The following is a 20694-nucleotide window of genomic DNA, read 5'->3' on the forward strand; positions in this document are numbered from 1 at the left end:
CGGGACATTGATGGGGATTTACACTATAATCTGAAGGAGAATGAATGAGAAAAAGGCAAACAGGGCCTGCCAAGGAGCTGGGAACGAGAACCAAGGTCTCCATACATATAAGTTCTCAGCAAACTCAAGCGCCAAACAATCTGGCCAAGATCCGGCTCCCTCGATGATATCTGCCTCATTCACATGCTTCTCCACGACCAGTGTGAGCACAGGGGTTCCTCAACTCACTCTCTATAAACAGTCAGCCTTTACTTTAAACAGCACAGGGGGAAAGTAAAACTAAATTAGTTGCAGATGTTTACACTCGGAGGCCTAAACAGGAAGCAGAGCAGATTTGCCTGTCATCTGGTTAGTAACATATTTCTCATCTTAAACCCCTCTGCTCTTGCTGGGACTAAAGATAGACCTGCTTCATCTGCATCAAATTTAAACAGACTTCACATTTTATTGCCTCCCCCCCCCCCACCCCCACATCTAATTTCTTTTTATCATTCTGTATAAAGTTTAGAGACTTTGATTTCTGGTGAGAAAGTTCAATTCTCAATGTAAAAAAATCCAAAAGGTGGCTCCAGGACACAGGTAATGTAAGTGGTTCTGAACATGCTGTACAGCTGATTTAAAACCAACAGTGCATTAAATGCTGGACTGTCAATTGAATTAAACTGTGACAGAAGAGCCACTCTAATTATGTTTGAGGTCTGCGCGGGGCAACGCACGGAAGAGATTCCCTTCCTCTGTGGGGCAGAAAAGGGTTAAGTGACAGTGACTAGTTATGAAAACAGAACTCTGGTTTATTCATGTATTACACTGCTTTCCCCCGGGAAGTCTGCCCATTAAATTTATCTGGACACGTCTGGAGCTGGACGTGCTGTAATCCCTGGCTCTCCCTGCGACGGCTTCCCTGGCCTAGTGAAGGGTTCTTGCCTTTTAAGGTGGGTCATGTTTTATCTTTTTAAGATTTATCAAGTCTACAAAAACAATTACAGACTATGAATCAAACCAGGCCCTTAATGAGAATAGACTGGGTAGAGTTGGACTGATTTATAAGGCTTATATAGAGATCTTATCGCCTCATCTGGCAACGTTGGGGAAAGGGGTGATGACTTCTTTCTGGCTCAGCTGAGAGCCAACAGGATACAGTACATAAGACAGAGTTTATCAAAGATAGGTGTTATATTAAATTTGAGCACAGATCAGGAGTAGTATAAAACAATCTGCCATTTCTGATAGTCCACATCCATTTACCACAAACCAGCCAAATAATTCTTCACCTATATTAGCCGTCTGAACTACCCGGACGATGGATTTAACGCTACATGGGTCAACAGTATTACTGTACGTTATCTCCCATTTTACCTGGAAGACATGCTTTTCAATTCCAGCTTGCTCCAAATTAAATCCATACATAAATTAATTATAGGTCATAATGAGCAGGCTTATTTAATAACGATGTCCTCTGCAACCTGTGGGTTTCAAATGCTCAGCTTGGCACAAATTAAGTGAGGGCCATCTGTTTTAAAAAACAATGCTATCAGAAGATTTATTGAATCATGCCCTGCAAAACCTTTTTAAATGTGTTTTTTTTACAAATTAGATTAATATCGTGCTTGTATGCATGGAGGGAACAGTGTAGGCAATGCCAGTACCTCATCCCCTCAGTCCTTCTCTCATTGACTAGTGCTTCCAAGTCCTCTTTATATAGAGTGGCATGCTGCCTTGGTGGACAGCCTCACAGCTTCAGGGTCCTGGGTTTAATTCTAACCTAAGACACCCATCTGTGTGGAATTTGCATGACACTCATAGATTCAAATAGGTCTTTGCCAGTCACTCTGGTCTCATCCCATTTCCCAAAGATATGCAGGTTGGGTTCCATTGGACATTCTAGAATGCTGGCTAGGGTTTACTCCCTGGTCTCCAGTAGCTGACTGAACATGCCATGATATGCCATTTCTTATCCACACATGGCCTGCATATACAACAGATGACTGCAGAATGCTTTGTTTTGAATCGTAGAAGCAGGAAATAAAGAAAAAAGATTTTAGTTAATCCTTAAACACTCTAGGAATATACAGGGTTGCGTGAGAATGGAGCTGAACAAGTCCTTTCAATTGTCATTTGGGCCCATTTGGAGAAACACTGACCTACCCTTTCTGTGGTTATGGAAACACATTTAATTGGTATAGCATCACATAAACAACGTTTAATAATGAACTGCATGTAAACCTGAAACAAAATACAGCACAGCAAAGGCAAATAAATTAAATTCAATGAAAAATGGTATTTAACTAAAATTAAAGACAAAGCAATTGAAAACCAGCAATGACATTCTGTTCCCCTAATTGGTGCTAAATCTCAAGCAGGGCACTGTGAAACTTGGAGCATGTCAAAAGATGAATGGCTTTGACAGATGGACGTGCTGTAGAAGCAAATCTGTTGGTCCTCCTTCTTCCTGTGGGGCACAGTTGTTTAAGTTGTGAAGCTTAATCTTAAACAGCACCGATTCCAAACTGGGTGTGTATATACAGTAAAGTCTGCAAGCAGAGTAAGGTTGCCAAAAAGTCCAAATTCAGAACAAATCCTGATGTAATGTCAAGAATGTATGGCGAAGGCATACAATATCTGCAGTATTTCAACTGTGACACTATCTAGCTTTTTTAATGACTCCGGAACACTCAGCCTCTATGAATATAATTAAGAATAACAATATTAAAAAAACACATTTACCTCAGATACTGGTTAACATTTTCTGCTGGCTGCTTGAAAAGCCCTTCAAACTGGTCTCTGGCCCACTAGGAAGACAGGAAATGCATTAGGAACACAAATGACAAGCCCTGGAGAGACGCAACATAGCAGGCCTTAAGTCTTTGAAATCAAGAGTTTTATTACATTTATTTTGTTCAATACAATTAAACAACTGTGGCCCTTAAGAGCTGTAGAAAGTTAGGGTCTTCAATTCAAATGCTCTCTAAACCGCTTAAGTGAATAACTCACATGCAACCCATAACCCAATACCTACCGGGGTTGACTGTCCCTGAATTAGAGATGTCTGAAAATGCCTTGCTCTCTTTGAAATCTCTTTTGCTACCATCCCCAACACTATTTATTTTATGCTATCAAACACAAAAGTTAAGTTAAGTTATTGGTGGAACTCTGAGATCCTAAGTGGCTTAGCCTGTAAGGCAAATGCCTCAGCATACAGTATGTCAAGCACTATGATGCAGGCATTATGGGTTCAAACCTGGGCCAAGTCACCAGCCAACTGTGCTGTGACCATGGTTCCCCAAATTTCTCTGTACAATTAGTAGAGCTCTGCTGAGGGAAGAGTTCAGATTTGATGGCTAGGGCTCTCTCAGATCCTGGATGTATAGAACCTCCCTTTGACATCCAGCAGGGGGGATGCCTAATCTGTGACATGTCAAAATATGAGTGGGTCAAAGGCAGGCAGATAGGAGCCTACACTGCTTACACGTATTTCCCCTGTATGCAGTTACAGGGTTCATGGGTGTAAGCCAAGACGTGACAAACACATAACAGGAGAATCCGAACTCAGTAGGTGTATAATAAAATTCTCAAAAAATTGTTAAAAAAGTCAATGAACTACTGTAACAATGAAAACCAATTAGCTGTCTGGAGTGAAGATAGTGGTGGAATTGCTGCCAGCCTGCATTTACCATGCAAGGTAATAGCTGTCATGCATCGTGATTAGGTGTTTATTGTGTCTGCTTCGCTAGTGCTAGAACCTTTACTGCAGCTGCCAGAGAGCTGTAAATGACACAATTACAACATTTGTTCCACAACTAACAGCACAGTGAAGACAAAATCCTATTTAGAACATAGTTAAGACAAAACCAACTCCTAAGAATCGGCAATAAAAAAAGTACCAAAAAAGTTACAGAAACATTCGGCAGCTAAATCCTTTTAAATGGAAAACCTCAATATTTTAGCAACCAGATGGTCTTTTGGAGACGCACAACTCCCAAAGGATATATTCCAAGATATTAATAAATCGTAACTGTGCAGCAAAACCACACCAAGAAAGCTGATATAAGATATTAATACAAACAACTGGTTTGAATTTTTAAGAGTCAGCTTAAAACTGTAACGGTTTTGTGTTATTTGTTCTTTGGAAAGCAGCATTGAAAAACCAATGTTTTCAAAACAAACAGAAAAAGAATAAAAAAGAAAAGCATTCTTAGCATGGCTGACAGTTCTTCACTGGCATGTTTGGAAAGCAACCCCTTGTTGCTCTTTCTCTCTGAGGTAGAAACAATGTGGCCTGCAAAGCCTTAAGCTTGTGAACAGCACCTGCACACCAGCTGGACCCCATTTCCTGTTAGGCCCTGACAACCCAGACTCCTGCGCTGGCTTGCTGAGTTATGAAAAAGCTCTGCAGCGAGAGGCTCAGGAGCAGGGCATCGATGCTGGGGTACAGAAGTGCTCTGTAGAACTCAAGAGAGCTGTTGTAGGTCACTGGAAGCTCACTTTTATTTAATTTGAAATTGTCAATCCAGCCAAGGAGAACTGAGCAACATGTTTTTAAACAGATTTAGATGGAAAAAAGCACCAAAACAGAACATTAACAGAGCACAAAATAGCTGAGAACAGAATGCCACTGAAGTACAGGGTGACACTGATGCAAGATGTACTTCCTCAGTTGGCATATACCTTACCTGAAGGGTGTGTTCAATTCGATATGGGAAGTTCTTGAGTGTGCACAGTGGGAATGAATTCTGGGACCCACTTTCAGCTGGTCCATAAGGTTCTGTCAGAAAGGGCACAATGACCTGGGTGTGCCCCTTGGCACCTAGAGTTCCTCCTTCCAGAAGGGGCTTCTGGTATTGAACACAACGCCCATCAACGTACACTCCTAAAGAACATGCAAGAGTGTGCATTAAGACAGCAGGTTATCCCATGTATTGCAATGCATTCATGACAGCTAAAAATGTTGAAGAAAAAGGTAGCCAGGTATAAATATTTTTTTTTTTAAATTGTTGCTTAAAGCAAGCGATTTTCTAGGATGTCAGCAAGTAATTTACAGTGACTTGTAAGGGCCGGAGACTGCATTGCTTATGTAAGTCAGTGTAGCTACTGTAGTTAAACACCGTTCTCTCAAGTTTATGAATGCTTGTGCAAATACCATCTGAAATTTTGTGAGCTTGGGTGCTGGTACAGACTTCTGATGCACATGGAGCTTAACGTTATCCATGCGTTAAGAGTTTTTATTAATCTATTCTTGTGCATTTTTTTTAAATAAAGCTTTTCTATATCTGAGGACCAAAAGCTTTTTTAAGGTCACCTGTAAACCTTATTTACTGTGGCTCAGATAAAAGCTAACAATATCAGGTTTAGAGACAGATTAGTGAGGTGACATCAATGTGGTGGGATGTGAGAAAGACCCGTGTAAAGACATAAAACCTGTTTTGGCAGAATTTTAAGTCAGGTTTTAACTTGAAGCCATGTTATTGAGTTGACAACATTGCTTTTGCAGTGGCAGATATGCTTTTTCTGCTTTTCCTGACGTGTTGAAACAGCAGTCAGAAGCTTATTAAACTACACCAGTAGTACTGCCACACCAGGATCAGGACTCACGGGCTTCAATGTTGTCCAGAGCAGCAGCAACACCATCGAGTTGGGAAAAGAACTCATGTCCGTAGACCTGCTCGCTCTCCGGACCTACTCGGTTCTGATGGGCCGTGATGTGGAGAGCAGGGTTCATTCTCCTGATCACTTGGAGGGCTGTTTCCGATTTGGATTTCTGAGGTGAACAGGAAGATGGTGGAACAGAGCAGGTTTATCAGGTGAAGGGAAAGGAAAAAGCATAAGCACCAGGGCATCCTGATGAAAACACTGCAGTGCAGATGAATGCGACTGCAGATATTCTAATACTAGTTACATGATTGAAATCAATAAGCGGGCTTGTTGTTTGAGAGATACCTAGAGAACAATTTATTCAAGAAAACAGAATGTAGCAATGTTACCACATTGATGGAAAAACAAGGCAAGGAGGCTGTTGGTAAAAGAAAGAGACCTTCACAGGGTAATGATGTCTAGAATCTCTCAGCTTTCTACAGCAAACCATGATCTGCATTTTCAATTTGATTTGAATGTTTTATATTGATTTAAATATGTAAGCTGGACACAGCTGCTCCTCAGTTGCATGTTACAGAAATGCAAACAAAAGGAAATTCAACATTGTATGTCATAGAGACTGGTGAGAGACAACAGTCTGCATGTCTGAGGAGGAAAGAGAGACAGACCCATAAAACCAACATGGATCAAACATTTCTTACTCAAGAGACATGGCCAGATGGGGTCATAAAAAATAGACTTTTGAGTGAGTTGGGGGGTGGTGTCCAGTAGGAGTGTGATCTCAAAAAGAAGCTAACTGGAATTGCATGCAATGTGATACGCTGGTAAAAACTGAAAGACGACTTCTGACTTCTTCTCCTTATCAGCAACCTTTGACACAAATACTTAACAAACCCTCACTGACAACACAAAGATTAACCAAAGGTTTAGAATTAAGACCCAGAAGAACCAAAAAACAGCTATCAATATTTAATCATAGATCCTCTACTGTAAACTGGTGGTATAAAACAGTTCAAGCTGACAGCAGTCGAGGGCACATGCTTTCTGAGAGACATTTTCCTGTTTCTAATAATAGCAGTTTGTGGGGAAAAAGAAATGCAATCTGACCCAAGAACTGCAAGAAATAAACAAGACTGAAATGCATAGTAGTTTCTTTGTTGTACAATTTCAGTTTCTTCAATCTACAGCCATTTTGCTTCATGTATCCTGGCAGTTTGCGGAAAAGGGTGACTTAATTAACAGATTATGAAAAGAAGATCATAATCACCAATGTGAGAATATCTGGCTCTGAGGATTAATGTACAGCTCAATGTTGACAAATGTGTGCTGCACATGGTCTAAAACTCCAGGACCTTTAAGTCAGGATAAATCTAGTTCTCCTGTTTGGGATTACTACTTTCCTGTCAAAAATGAGAGCAACATTTCTCTATTAATTCCTAAGGCTGTGTTACACCTTAGTTCAAATCATTCATAAATATTACGACTTATAAATAAAACTCTTTTCTCCGTGCAATCTCTAGAAATTAGTAACTTGTTGTCCATACAGTACTTGTTGCAGAAGATTTGAAAAGTGATTTTTTTGGTGCACATTTACAGTTTATGAAAAAAAATCCTCTTTAAAGATTAATGCTGCATTCTGCACCTCAGAAGAACAAACACTTATATATTTTTTTTTTTTTACCATAATGTCTTCAGTCCTAAACAGGAACTGTCGGTTCAGATTGGACCTCTCAATGGAATCCATATCAGTCACAGTGATGTGCCCGCCCTCTCCAGCTGCCAGGCCAATCAGGGCAAAGCTTTTCAATAGCTCACAACCAATGGCACCCGCTCCCACCTAAACAGGGTTTAATTAGTCAAGACAAGCCAGACGTTTCGCAAAAAGAAAAATACTTGCAAGTATTTTTAAAATATGCTTTGTGTGTTACACTGCTAATCACATTGTTTTGATAAAGGTTCATACCGCAGTTTATTTAGATGATATAAATGTTAATTATTGAATATTAACTAAACATAAATCAGAAAAGGTAGAAAAAAAATTATATAATTTAAAATGTACTTAATTTGAGACATGGATCCCATTCTAAGGTGTCACATTTTTTGCACAGTGATAACCTACAATCTAAATACATTTTGTTTTTCACCCTCTGTTTTTCTTTGGGATTCACAATGGCAACACAGTCTAATTTATACTGTATGGGACTGTAAGAATCTACAAGAATTAAATACACCCAAGTCATGAGGAGCAATCTGTGCTGAATGATGGACTGGTATCAGCAGACGTGCATGGAGACCAGAACAAACAATGTCCAAGAATATCCTGTACAATATCCCCATCATGCCCAGATAGAGCGTGCTCCTATCGATCTCCCATCAGCACTCACCTGCTTTCTACCGCCAAAAGGGGGACACCCAGACAGAAACGGGCTTGTGCTACAGTCAGTAACCTTTTAAAGGTTCATTTATATACTGATGGAAAAAGGAAATGCAACATTTTCTAGAATGAGAATACTATAGTTATAGCTTATGTACTTTCACCAAAAGTTGTCAATTTGTTCTAAGCCCTCTGACCAGCAATACAGCTTGTGCAGTGAGGCACTACAACTTCCAAACACACGAAAGCTCGTTAGGTGCACTTCTACCCAACAAAGTCCAGGTGGAACAATGTCTGATCAGGCCACCTTTAAAAAAGCCCTTAATTCAAAGCTTAGGTCACTGCAAGAAAAAGGCCAAACTAAGAAAACTTAGTCTGTTTTCTGTGCATTCCATAATACCTCGAAAGTCACCAGAAGCAAGGAAGAGGGCCATTGGCATGCTGCAGGCAGGCATGTCATGTGCCAGCATTGCCGGACACTATGGACTATGGACACTATGGAGCTCCACTGTGTCCCAACTGCAGAGAAGGCTTTAGCAGACCGGGCAGGACAGATGACTGTCCAAGATCCGGTCACCCTCGAGTGATCACACCAGAGCACGAACGACACATCAGACTGGTCCATCTGAGAGACCGTACTGCTGCTGAAACTGCCGACAAACACAATGCCTGCATCGGTGACAGGACAGTGAGGCTCCATGCTGCTGGCCTTAGAGCAAGGCGACCTGTCAGAGACCCTCTGCTCACATCTCCTAGATGTCACACCCGACAGGCTTGAGCCAGACAGAGGCTGTGATGGTCTCGTCAGCAGTGACACCAGGACCTATTCATGGACGAGTCACTCTTCAGCCTGTTCCACGCAGACGGGAGGGCCAGAGTGTGGAGGAAGAGGTGTTGCGTTTCTTTTTTCCATCAGTGTATATAAAAAGACTTATTTGTGACATACATGTGTGCCATTTTGCAGATATCACATTCTCTCTCTCCAATATGAAAAAAAAAGCTTTTAGCACAAAACAAATCACTTCTATGAATCTAAACAAAGAGACCCTTGGTGCCAAGGTTTCATTGCTCGGCAGAGATAAATGTTCATCACTCGTTAACAGGAAATTCCACCTGAATCAGAGTCACTTCCTGAGTGTATCATTATCAACTCAAATGACAGCCCTGATGTAGCAAATAACTACAACTTCTACTGTAATTCTAATTTATTTTTTATGCCAGGAGAGCCCTCTGGTGGTTACTCCTCAGAAATGCACTTACCAAAAAGTAGCGCTGCTGGGCAAGCTTTTCCTGGAAAGCAGAACCGAACACAGCGATCTGTCCATCATAACGACAGGCCCGCTGAAAGAGAAGCATTCTACACTCAAACCTGTTACCTAATCGGGAAATTATTCCTGACATTTAAAAAATAATTACAGGAGGAAGAAAGTAGAAAAAAAACTTGTGCATGCCTGTAAACATAAAATAAGAAATAATTCAAGCGCAGGGTTGGGATTTTAACATCTTCAGCAAAGATGCCAGATAGAACTGTGCTCGTGAGCAGCACTCTCCTAAAATGCCATGGCAAAACTTTAAAGTTTAGTACTTTAAAGTACTAAACAGATCACTTTCATTAATCCCCACTTCTATCAAAAGATTTCAGACCATTACTGCGGAGAGCAAGTAGGAATCTTGGAAATAGCCAGGAATTAACATGCTTGGTATGCATATCATGGTCCTCTCTACAGACGTGCATTATGCTGTAATAATCACTTGATAACGCACTAAGATGATCTTTTTTATCCAATAAATAGTTCTGAAATTACAAAAACGTTTGTAAGATATTCTAAACTTTTAGCTAGATATTTAAATGATAATACTAAATATCTATTATAGATTAGATATTTTGAATTATTAATCACATACATTTGGAGACAAGACACAGGTAGCATTAACACGCCTGAGAAGTTATTGGAAGATCATGACAGTCACATGACATGCATATCTGATGCAAGAAGCAAAGTTCTCACTTTATATCCCAGCTATCTCACTTCAGATGCCTTGCTCTACCATTCCTTTTGCTGGTCATGGTATATTTGGACAAACACCACTATTCAGCATAAAAACAAATTCCGTAAGGATTTTCCCCTGCAACCGGAGAGCTGTAATACAGCGAACAGGGAACTCACAGGGGCACAGGTGTCCTCTGTCAGAATCAACTCCTCGTCCTCCTCCGGCAGGCACTCAAAAGCATCGAAGTACAACCATTGATACAGTGGGGTAAATTTTCCACTGCAGGCCTGTGGAATGACATAATAACACTGAAATAAAGCACCACAGTTCAGAATAGAAGGACACATTTGCAGAGAACGTTATGAACATGTCTGAAGTTCAAGTGCATAAAAAATGTTCACCAACTTTACTCTGGGTCTTGTCCCAGTTTGGAAAATTATTCTATCTCCCATAAGAAAGCATTCATGAAAGGAATGGTAGGCACAGCTGGGGGAGCTAACCAAAACAGGAAATAAACACACAACACTTCCTGCCAAGTCTAACAGTGGACATTACTTTCCCATTGCAGACTGTGTCTTAGTTATATGCTGAATCAAAGAGGTACAATCACACCATCATATCTTGTAGGGAGAACTGCCTCCAGGCAGTCTAAAATAAAATCCTAAAATTCAAGTAATTAAAAAAGTGATAACATGGAAAAGACCACCAGAAATTGTAATTTGATACGTTGAACTTCTCACTCTTTTCACTTTTTTTGTCATTAAAATTGTGAGTTGCTCACCGTATATTGACCTAAGAGTGTTGTTAAAATGATGTGGCATGTACAGAAAGAGGTTCCAGTTTGCAGTATAAGGATTACTAAGAGTACACTGTGGCCGTGTTAATGCTTTCTGTAAAGGCTTAATAGTTTTAACCCACATTAAAATATGAGGGAACAGACTGAACTCAAAACTTCCTTTACAGGAAAGAGAATTTCTTACGGGATTGCACATCCTGTACAGACTGTTGCAGTCAGACTTATTTTCCAGAATCACAAGGGTTTTTAGTCTTAATTTTGATAAAGACGTCTGATATACATAAAAGCTGTGTTGTGTTTTATATTTCCTTGACATTTTGCTAACAATAAATATGCTTCCCATTACTTGCCAATGATCACTCAAACATCTGGCCATGGCTACAATTTTAAAACGTTTACTTATTACATTTTTCAAACAACCATTTAAGTTTGCAGATTTTTTTTTAATGTGAAATGACTGGAACATTATTCATGGTTTGTAATGAAACTGCCCCAGTGTTGCAGAGAGTGGTGTAACAAGGTTAAAACGTTAACCTTCATGACTTCCTGGGCTGCCAAACCTCCAATAAAGGCATTGACAGGACTCAGATCTCCCACTGCTGTGAATGCCAGCTTGCGCACGGCGTGCTCATCAAACTCATTCAGGACATCCGCATTCAAATCCTTTGCCAATGCAAGCAACCGTTCTGCGTCGCCCTTAAAAAGCCAAAAAAGAAAGTGCGTATGAAAGCTTATGAAAGAAAAAAAGGCATTGGATCTTTTCAATTTCAAAATTACGCTTTAAACCATTTCAGATCATTCATTTTTACCTGAATGCCTGTATCTCAAAGAACTCCCTCCATTGGAGTCAATGGAACAGTTATCAAATTTCGAATATCAAGTTTTGGCACTACAGAAAAACCATCATGCAAGGAGTTAAGATGCAGCAGTGTTCTTATCTGTTACTCGTTTAACAAAACATATTCGGTCTCAAATCGCCTTACTGTATGTTGTTATAATTCACTTATGAAATACATTTTCACAGCTTCAGCTAGAACGCTAACCTGTGCTCTTGGTTTAGGCAGTCTGCCTGAATCTTTAATGAACCGGTGGAGAGCCTGAAAAGCAACGTGCAGTGTCTGGTGACGTTCCAACTTTCCAAAATCAGTCGCAGTGATCTGAGGCTGAGTTAGAGCTTCGTTTATGGGTTTCTATGAGAGAGAGGGAAAAGCAGGACATTGAACAGAATTAGTACACAATGATGGGACAACAAAAGCTACAGTAATTCAGTCCAATGTCCCACAGCTTCTGCTTAAAACTACCTTTTTGCAGTCTTCTGGGGAATTTTTATGATTTTTTTTGAGTGACAGGCAGCATAATCCCTCAATAAATCACTGTCTCTCTGTTGTAATCCAGAACACTGTGGCAAAATAAGATTAGAAGTTGACGCTGAAATCAGAATTTGAACCCCTAATCAGTACTTACAAAGCTCAGTTTCTTTGTCTTTTTAACCTCTGTGGCAGCACCTCCCCTCTCATACTCAGAGAAGCCTGAGGTATCGCAAATGCTGAATGTGTAAGGACCTGGAAAACAACACAGACACACAAACTCCCATATTGTGCCATCTGTAATAGGACTGCAAAGATCTCATGACGCTCCTTAGGATCAAGTGGGGAAATATATACACTTACCCAAGACTTTGATCTCAACTGGCCCGAGGCCATTGAGCTCCGTCATGCCACAGACATCGGAAAACGTCACGCGATCACCCTCTTGGAATCCATGTCTTTGCTCATCCATGCAGGTCACTATTCCTGGGTTGCTCTAAAATACACCCGTATGGTTCCCCAAATGTAAAACAGCCTTTTCTCCCCCACAATAAACCCACCTTACTCCACCTGAAATAAGACACCACTTTATGTTACAGAAACTTCACAACCATGTAATGACTGGGTTAGATTATTGTAGCCATAATGTCAAAGAAGGAATACACACTGTTAATTTGCCAGCAAACCTGATATTATCTTAATATCAAGTACAAGAGTAATCAGGAATTGCCCAGTTATTTTATTCTACAGCAATTACAATGAAATAATTCCAATAACATCAGTATAAACCAAGTGAAACATAGTAATTATGGCACTGTTAACTGGGGAGAATGTTTATTGCCTTCACATAATGAGAAACAGCAGACGAATATGCTATAAGAAGACTAATGTGTTTCTGTTGAGGGAATGACACTGCAACTCCCTTCATTTTCTTTATCTAAAAGTGTTCCCTATCTGTTTTGCAAAACATGAAAACAAAGTTCACTATGTCAATGGTACTCATCAATGCCATTCGATGGCTGCTGCAAGACTGATAAAAAGATCAGACATTCAAAGTTCGTTTTTAGTTTTGAAGGAGTCTTATGAACTCAGACAAGGGCAGCTGATAAAATTCTCATTATATAGCATTTTTATCCACTTCATTGACATCACAGAAAATGATTTTTTTTCATTTTACTTCATGCCTTTGCCTATGCATATTTACTTAAAATTATGAAAATTAGACCACTTGCTTTTGACTAACATAATATCCTGAAGCACATAAAACATGAAAAGGATCTACCTTTTTACACAATGGATGTCATATCTGTCACCTTAATAAACTTCCTTACATTCCGTTAACTGTCCCACAGGATTGCTTTCAGCGATTTCTCCCTTTTGTCAAGTATTTCAAAACCTTTGTCCAAATAACTAGTTCTGAAATATGTTTCATGCATCTCTGAACGGGAATTTCCCTTGAAAGTGCTTGGAAAACTGTGAGAAATTACATTATACAATAAACATTTAAAAACATTGTCAAGGTAGTGACATGCAGACAAACTGTCAGAAACCATTTACAGCTTGCTTGTATTTGCTTAGAAATAACAGGAAATCATGAAGTCAAACCACTCACCTGCTCATGTAATATTGCAAGTTTTACTACAAGAAAAATACAAATAAGGTACCTGCTGCCTTTATAGTTATAAATGCAATTAATAATGAAAGACATTTTAAATTGTCTTTAAATTGAATTGTTTGTAGGTTTGTATTATAAAAGTTCAGAATTTTGAATTCTGGTACCTCAATATTTCAAATATTTGTTGTTTAAAGCTCACCTGTTTCAGGCTTATGAAATGGAGTTTAGGGTTTGTATAACATGTAATAATAAAAAAAGTACAATACCGGTCTGTATCAAGATTCAGAACCTCTTAATCACCAATTGTCAGGATTGGATTCTTATAACCTGGTATCCGCATTAGGTTGGGTTTATATGTGAAGAATATTGCTAATAAGATTTAGCAAAACCACATGCATGTAACTGAAAACCATTTTGCTTTAGACACAGCGTGATCTGAGGATGAATTTGTTTTTATGTTGCTATCAAAGCAGTTTTGAAACCCCAGTGTTTCGTATTACTAGGAACTGTGGAGATATGTACCTTTTCTTTTTGCTATTTTTATATACAGTACCTTAGAGACATGAACAACCATGGCTGAAACTGGCGGTTCCCCATTAGGATCTGTCACCTCAAACTCCTCCCCAAAGTCACAGAACAACTGTCTACAAAGGAAGGAGAAGACAAACAAATGTCAAAGACGGTTTAATATTTGCTGCACCGGAACACTATCCAGGATGCAGGCAGTGTTACCACTTTCTTCCCAGATACTGTCAGATCTCAGAAGCGAAGCAATGTTGGGGCTGGTCAGTACTGGGATGGGAGACCTTAATGGAAACGTGTCCAATGTGAAAAGCTGTAAGTGGTGAAGATAGACCACTAGGTGACACTGTTTCCCCTGTTATGCAATTGTACCATGAGGAAGAGAGGATTTTTTTTACTTAGTAAATACAAAGCCCTTGAGCCAAGTGACAGGTCCTGGTCCAGCTGTGTTGAGGGTGTGCAGTCCTCTCTGAGTCTGTGGATTGAGCAGTTCTCTAGAATGTGCTGTATAGTTTGCTCTATCCCACAGGAACAAAGAGGGCTTGTACTGATTTCCCATCTATAGAGGGTGACAAGATATGGACCATGTACAGTCCTAAAACAGGTAATAGGTTTATTCCATGATGAAAAGAGAAGAAAGGAAACAACGTTTCGGCTGTGGAGCCTTCTTCGGGTGTGAGCTCAAGGAGCCCAAGAAGGCTCCACAACTGAAACGTTGTTTCCTTTCTTCTGTCACACTTTTTTATACATCACTGTCCTCCTCCACACTGGTGTGATGAGGTGTGGTGAGCGTACTGGCGCACTGTGGCTGCTGTTACCTCATCAAGGTGGCTGCACATTGGTGGTGGTGGTGGAGGGGAGTCCCCATTACCTGTAAAGAGCTTTGAGTGGAGTGTCCAGAAAAGCACTACATACAGTAAGTGTAAGGAATTATTAATTAATAGGTGGGACAATTTCCTAGCTTTTTTCCTGATACTATCCCTGGTGTGTCCTTGCACTTCAGTGAGATATGAAGAGTGTGCCTATCTATGACTATAAAGTGCTTTGGGGTCCTTTGGGATGAAAAGCTCTATCCAATTTCTTCAATTTCTTTTAATACCATTCTGAACATATGAAAAATGGATCAGCTCCAAATAAAAAGATTTGTTGAATATTACATAATTTAAATCTTAGTTTCTTCATTTCATAAGTCACTCACTACAACAGTATAATCTTAACAGTTACAATATTTAATTGTAAGGGTATTTAAAAAGCTGTATCAAACAGACAGTCCATTCCGATAATATTAAAGCCATCACTTGTTGAACAAACTATCAAAATTCAAGTTACCTTCAGTCCTCCTTAAGCAGATTTGACTTAGGTGAAGAAAAGTCTCCTTTGTTATGAGGAATCCAGAGACTGAGAAATTACAGTAAATTCAGCATGTTGAATGCATGTGTACCTCCATAATTTTTAGTTAATTTATAGCTAGAATTTGTGTTAAAGCTTACCTGTTTCAGGTTTGTGGAATGAGGTTATGGGTTTGTATTATAAGCAATAATAAAAAGACAATGACTAACATCATCCTTACCCACACAGGCCTTTGGTATCTGCTACAATGTATTTAATGCCATTTGAGTGACAGAAACTCCCAATGTGAAGCTGTTCCTCCAAACAGGAATTGGTGAGGACCACCACCTGCCAAAGATAAGGGGGCTTTTTAGAATACTACTTCAGCACTGTACTGTTGTACTCGTCACTGAAATACCAGCCATCCCTCACACACTTTTTAAAAAAGGGAACAGATAACCTGACTGAGGATAATTAAATTAGAAAAGTCATGATTCTGAGAATACATCCTGTGTGACTTTACTGACTCAGGTTTGGAGGCTGAAAGTTTAAACCTTCTCATGGCTTTTTTATCCTTTTAAACTAATATTATAGAGGCAACTTTCTATGATTCACTTCTGTGCCCTGTACAATGAACCTGCTTCTCAATTCTTAACTGCCATACCATTTTCAACAGGGGAATTCATTCACAGAAGCACAGTGCTGCTACTGTATGTACTGTGCTCTGATCCTCTAGCCCCACCTGCTGTCCGAAACTGGCACTTCACTTACAGCTCTTCATATACTGTAAATACACTCACAGTCTTAAGGCACCCAGACAGAACAGCTTAAGCTTTACCGTTTGTTTAGGTTCAGATACACCTTAAGCAGGGCAATCAGCTACAGTTTTGAAGCTGATTTTTTAAAATTTTGTATGCTTTTTATAGTATTGGTCTAAGAAAAAAAAAATCAAAAAGGCCTGTTTCTCCTTCAGTGGTCATGGATATACCTGGAACTGGGCCAGGAGGTCCTCTGAGAGCGGTCCTATATGGGAGGACACCCTGACATAGGAATTGAGCTCTGACAGCTGGTCCTCACAGGACTGGGCCCGATTCTGACCGACATCACTCTCCCGCAGATAGAACTGAAAGATCAAAGGTTATGTCACAGAACAGCAGCTTTGTTGGACAGTGGGGGAAACAACAGTCTCAACATTGTCTTTCATCCATGCATTTTCTAACCACTTCTTCTAGCTCAGGATCGGGGGGGGGGGGGGGGGGGGCGAGCCGGAGGTTATCCCAGCAAGCAACAGGTGCGAGGCAGGATACACCCTGGACTTGACGCTAGTCCCTCACAGGTCAGACACTCACGCACATGAAAAGGCAATTTTCCCAGAAGCCTATTAACCTACTAGAATGTCTTTGGACTGCGGGCGAAAACCAGAGCACCAAGTAGAAACCCACATGAACACAGGAACACAGGAAACCCACATGAACACACAAACTCCACACAGACAGCACCCCAGGTTCAGAATTAAATCCAGGGCCCCAGCATTGGGACACAGCACTTCAAACTACCATACCACATGTTTACAGTCTGTACATTTGTAATTAGATACATTCCAGTGGAATAAAACTGGACTACAAACAACTGTCTTTCCAACAGTATGTGCCACCTTCAGAGACAGTTTCCAACAGCAAAACTCAGGAGCAGAACACGTCTCTGCTAGATAAGATATTTGCTGAAGAACTTATTCCAAAAGAAGGACAATAAATGTTTGTTGTTACAGTGCACCTCAGTATGCAACTGCAATCACACAGTACACTGTAATTGAGCAGAGAAGGCTGAAACAGAGCACACATCAAACTGCAGCACAAAGTACTGCAGCACTCTACCTGAGAGGACAGGTCAGCCCACTCAGTGATGCCCTCATCCTGGATAGTGACAGACTTGACTCCTGCCAGGATGACATTCTTGGCAATCTCCACTCCTAGACCCTTCATCCCCGAGATTAGCACATTAGCCTCCTTCATGCGCAGCATGGCCTCGTGTCCTAACACATACCTGTCAGGGGAAAAAAGTTAATACCCACAGACACATCCACACTGAGCACATTTCAGAAAGTACTTCATACTAGATTCGACTAGGTCACAACATATTAAGATAAGCTTAATAAAAGCCTGCTGCAATGAGAGATCAGTTTCGGAAGGGCTTAAATTATGTCATTCTTATTCCATTCACAATGGAAATGTACACAAGATGAGTTCAATAAACTTGTGAAGTCAGTACAGTGTGTTGCCTATTCAACACACACACAAGTCACACCTGAATAAAACTGAAAATGAAATTGAAAGCTCACTTGTCAGTGACTTGTGAATTTTCAGGTTATTTGAATAATTTCTTGATAAATTGTTTGAATTAAACAAATGTGAATGTACCCTTCTAAAGTTTTTTAAAAACCAAATTACAATTAAAATGCGACGTTTTCAGTGCTCCTTGGCAAAATGTGAACAGACATTCTCAAAGAACAACTTATCTAGAAAACAGACTATATTTAATAAGAAAGGTGTATATACAGTATGTATATGTATAAAAGCATAAAAATAATGTAAACAGAATCGTAGTAATACTCACAGCTGCCGAGAATACAGACTTTCGTCTATTTCTGAGATTGATGACATTTCTGTAATATATGAAGTTTTATCTAGTGTTACTTGGCCTATATATATATATTTGTTTTAACGGAGATTTACGTCTTGCACAGAAAAAAATTCCCGAGAGACTGAAATACTGAATATTTCTGAATCAAATGGTCTATGCAGTAGAGTAAGGTAACGATTACAACAAGTACTAGTAACATAGAAACCCACCGATCCGTGGTTAAACTACATAATAATACCGTACTTGGCACTGACAGTTCAGCACAGAAATTGAAAAATAAACATCATTATCAGTACAGGAACTATGCAAAATGCCGTTTGGTCACCCAAAGGTTAAATATACTGACACTCAGTCTTCAAGGGTTTATCGGCATTTTCAATTTGTCATTCAATCTCACGAAATACGGTCAAGAGGGATGAATAAGACTCACCAGTTCACCAAATTGCAAGAGTACACTGATAAAAGTAAAAAATGAGATTTTTTAATGAAAGGGGACCCTGCACAGTATAGCACTGTATAGAGAAATAATTTTCACTTTCGCTTTCCTAAGAACCAGCTGATCTCCCCTCAGAAACCTTTACCGGCAAATGTGCTCAAATCCTTTTCCCGTTTTGCTTATTATCCCTTTCTAACGTTCACTGGTTTTATAAAAGCTTGAATTCTGAGTTTGTAGTAGATCACTGCATTCGAGTGTTAGGAATTAACTCGGCTATTTTTATGTCAAACTGTTTTTAATGTTGCTGTTTTTTTAAGACACTCAGCATTGACGCGTTCTGCTCAATATCGTGCTATCCAAAAAAAGTTTAAATGTGTTTCGCAAAACGCCTTCAGAAAGAAAGAGATTCATATGTGCAGTTCCGAGTTCCTGTAGCAAGGTTTGATGCCAGCAACGCTCCCATTTTTGGTGAAACCGACTCCGCTGATTTAAGCAATTATGCACGTCCTCTACAGTATAGACACAATACTTCATAGTTGCAAAGGAACAGGTAATAGGTTTATTCCATGCTGAAAAAAAGAAGAGAACACAAACGTTGTGTTCTCTTTTTTCAGCATGGAATAAACCTATTACTTGTCCCTTTGCAGCCTACGCATGCTGACGCAGCTACCCACCTGAAATACTTCATAGTTGGTTGTTTTCAAGGTGAAAGGTTATTTTGTATTGTTTCTGCTGAAAAATATTCAATTACTGAAAACCGCAATATACGAGCAGAAATATGAGGTATTAATATTTATTTTGAAAACACGTGTAAGCGGTCTGATTGCATTACCAATGCCACTTCAGCACCCAGTATTATTTTCAAATAGCTGCTTCTTCGACACGAAAAAGAAAATCTTATAACCTTTACACTTTAAGCTTTACTAAACCCTTGTAAGAGATGAGCAGATCTGCAATACTTAATAATGAGGATTGCACACCATTTTAAATTCAGATTGTTATCCTGTCACACGAGAATACGTGCATTATAAAAATATATATCTAGCACATATAAGGTCCATGTTGAATAAAGAAAAAAAAGTTTAATTGTAAACATACAGTAAAAAATAAAAACAAACAGGACAATTAAAACGAAAACAAGGGTATGTAGACTATTTTTAGCATTACCTATTAAGAGATTATCTAAAAATACCACTGATCAACAATGCAAATTCTGGGTAACCTGCAAATCCTGTACGCTAGAGCCCTTGCACTCTAGTACTCTTGTTCATCTTTCGGAGCCTTCTTCAAAAGACACCTGAAGGAGACTTCACGGCAGAAACATTGGGTTTCTTTTCAGCATGGAATACATCTTCATCTGTCCCTTTACAGCCTATGCATTCTGACACGGCTACCTATTTGAACTTGGTCATCTTTGGTCTTCATTCCATTGAATATCATGTTCACGGACAGCTGAAGATGACTCCATAGTCATTACTTGCCAAACAACCTGTGGAATTCACCTCTACTTGTTCCATTAGTGGATTAAGTGGATTATTAAAGAGCTCAGAAAGCTGTCCTCCAGAACTGTCCTCCAGAATTACAGAGGAAACTGGTTTGTCCTCTAGGAGACCCATCACATAGTACTTTCAAATCTCTTCCGAATATAACGGCAATTAATTTAGATCTACATTTTAGCTTAAACATCTTGGTCTAGGTTTTGCTTTATTTCCGGTAGGAACACTGTGCTGATTATTGGCTATAGTCACTCTTACGTGACAAAAACATCAAGAGTTATGAGGCTAGGAGCAAGTTTTGAGGAGTAATTTTTGTAACTTATTTTCCACAGTAAATAGCAACAAGTCAACAGCATTAGAACTGATGTGCATCTGTTCATCGGGGTAATGGCACTGATGCACACTGAGCAGCTGATAACCCATGGTATCAGTAGGAAAAAGACTAGTATTCTTCAGTGAACATCATTTAGCAAGACCAAACCTTTAATAAACAAAAGCCATATGAAATTCAGAATGGTTAATAGTAGTTAAGAATCAAATATTTTTGTACTATAATATACGATGCACTCCTTGCAACTATCTAACCACAGCCAAAAGA

At 39.6% G+C, this 20694-nt stretch overlaps 1 protein-coding gene across 2 annotated transcripts in view; it reads right to left on the reverse strand.

The window, feature by feature from the left end:
• The window catches only part of uba7 (ubiquitin-like modifier activating enzyme 7), an 81384-nt gene extending 62217 nt beyond the window's left edge, over positions 1-19167 (reverse strand). Inside the window, exons 1-16 of one of the 2 annotated variants that reach the window (XM_088636420.1) lie at positions 18595-19165; positions 18138-18186; positions 17399-17567; positions 16513-16647; positions 15766-15872; positions 14227-14317; positions 12422-12554; positions 12216-12313; positions 11795-11941; positions 11286-11447; positions 10132-10242; positions 9224-9304; positions 7271-7426; positions 5590-5755; positions 4671-4867; positions 2725-2789 (exon numbers count right to left, since the gene is read on the reverse strand). In XM_088636420.1, coding sequence (XP_088492546.1) covers positions 2725-2789; positions 4671-4867; positions 5590-5755; positions 7271-7426; positions 9224-9304; positions 10132-10242; positions 11286-11447; positions 11795-11941; positions 12216-12313; positions 12422-12554; positions 14227-14317; positions 15766-15872; positions 16513-16647; positions 17399-17567; positions 18138-18184 — 1865 coding nt within the window. In that variant the 5' untranslated portion in view covers positions 18185-18186; positions 18595-19165. Of the gene's footprint in view, positions 1-2724; positions 2790-4670; positions 4868-5589; positions 5756-7270; positions 7427-9223; positions 9305-10131; positions 10243-11285; positions 11448-11794; positions 11942-12215; positions 12314-12421; positions 12555-14226; positions 14318-15765; positions 15873-16512; positions 16648-17398; positions 17568-18137; positions 18187-18594 lie in introns of both variants that reach the window. The other variant, XM_088636421.1, reaches the window with a different exon arrangement.
• Positions 19168-20694: the final 1527 nt, after the last annotated feature.

Source organism: Lepisosteus platostomus, chromosome 6 (assembly GCF_059453375.1).
Source record: "Lepisosteus platostomus isolate fLepPlt1 chromosome 6, fLepPlt1.hap1, whole genome shotgun sequence".
Taxonomy (NCBI): domain Eukaryota; kingdom Metazoa; phylum Chordata; class Actinopteri; order Semionotiformes; family Lepisosteidae; genus Lepisosteus; species Lepisosteus platostomus.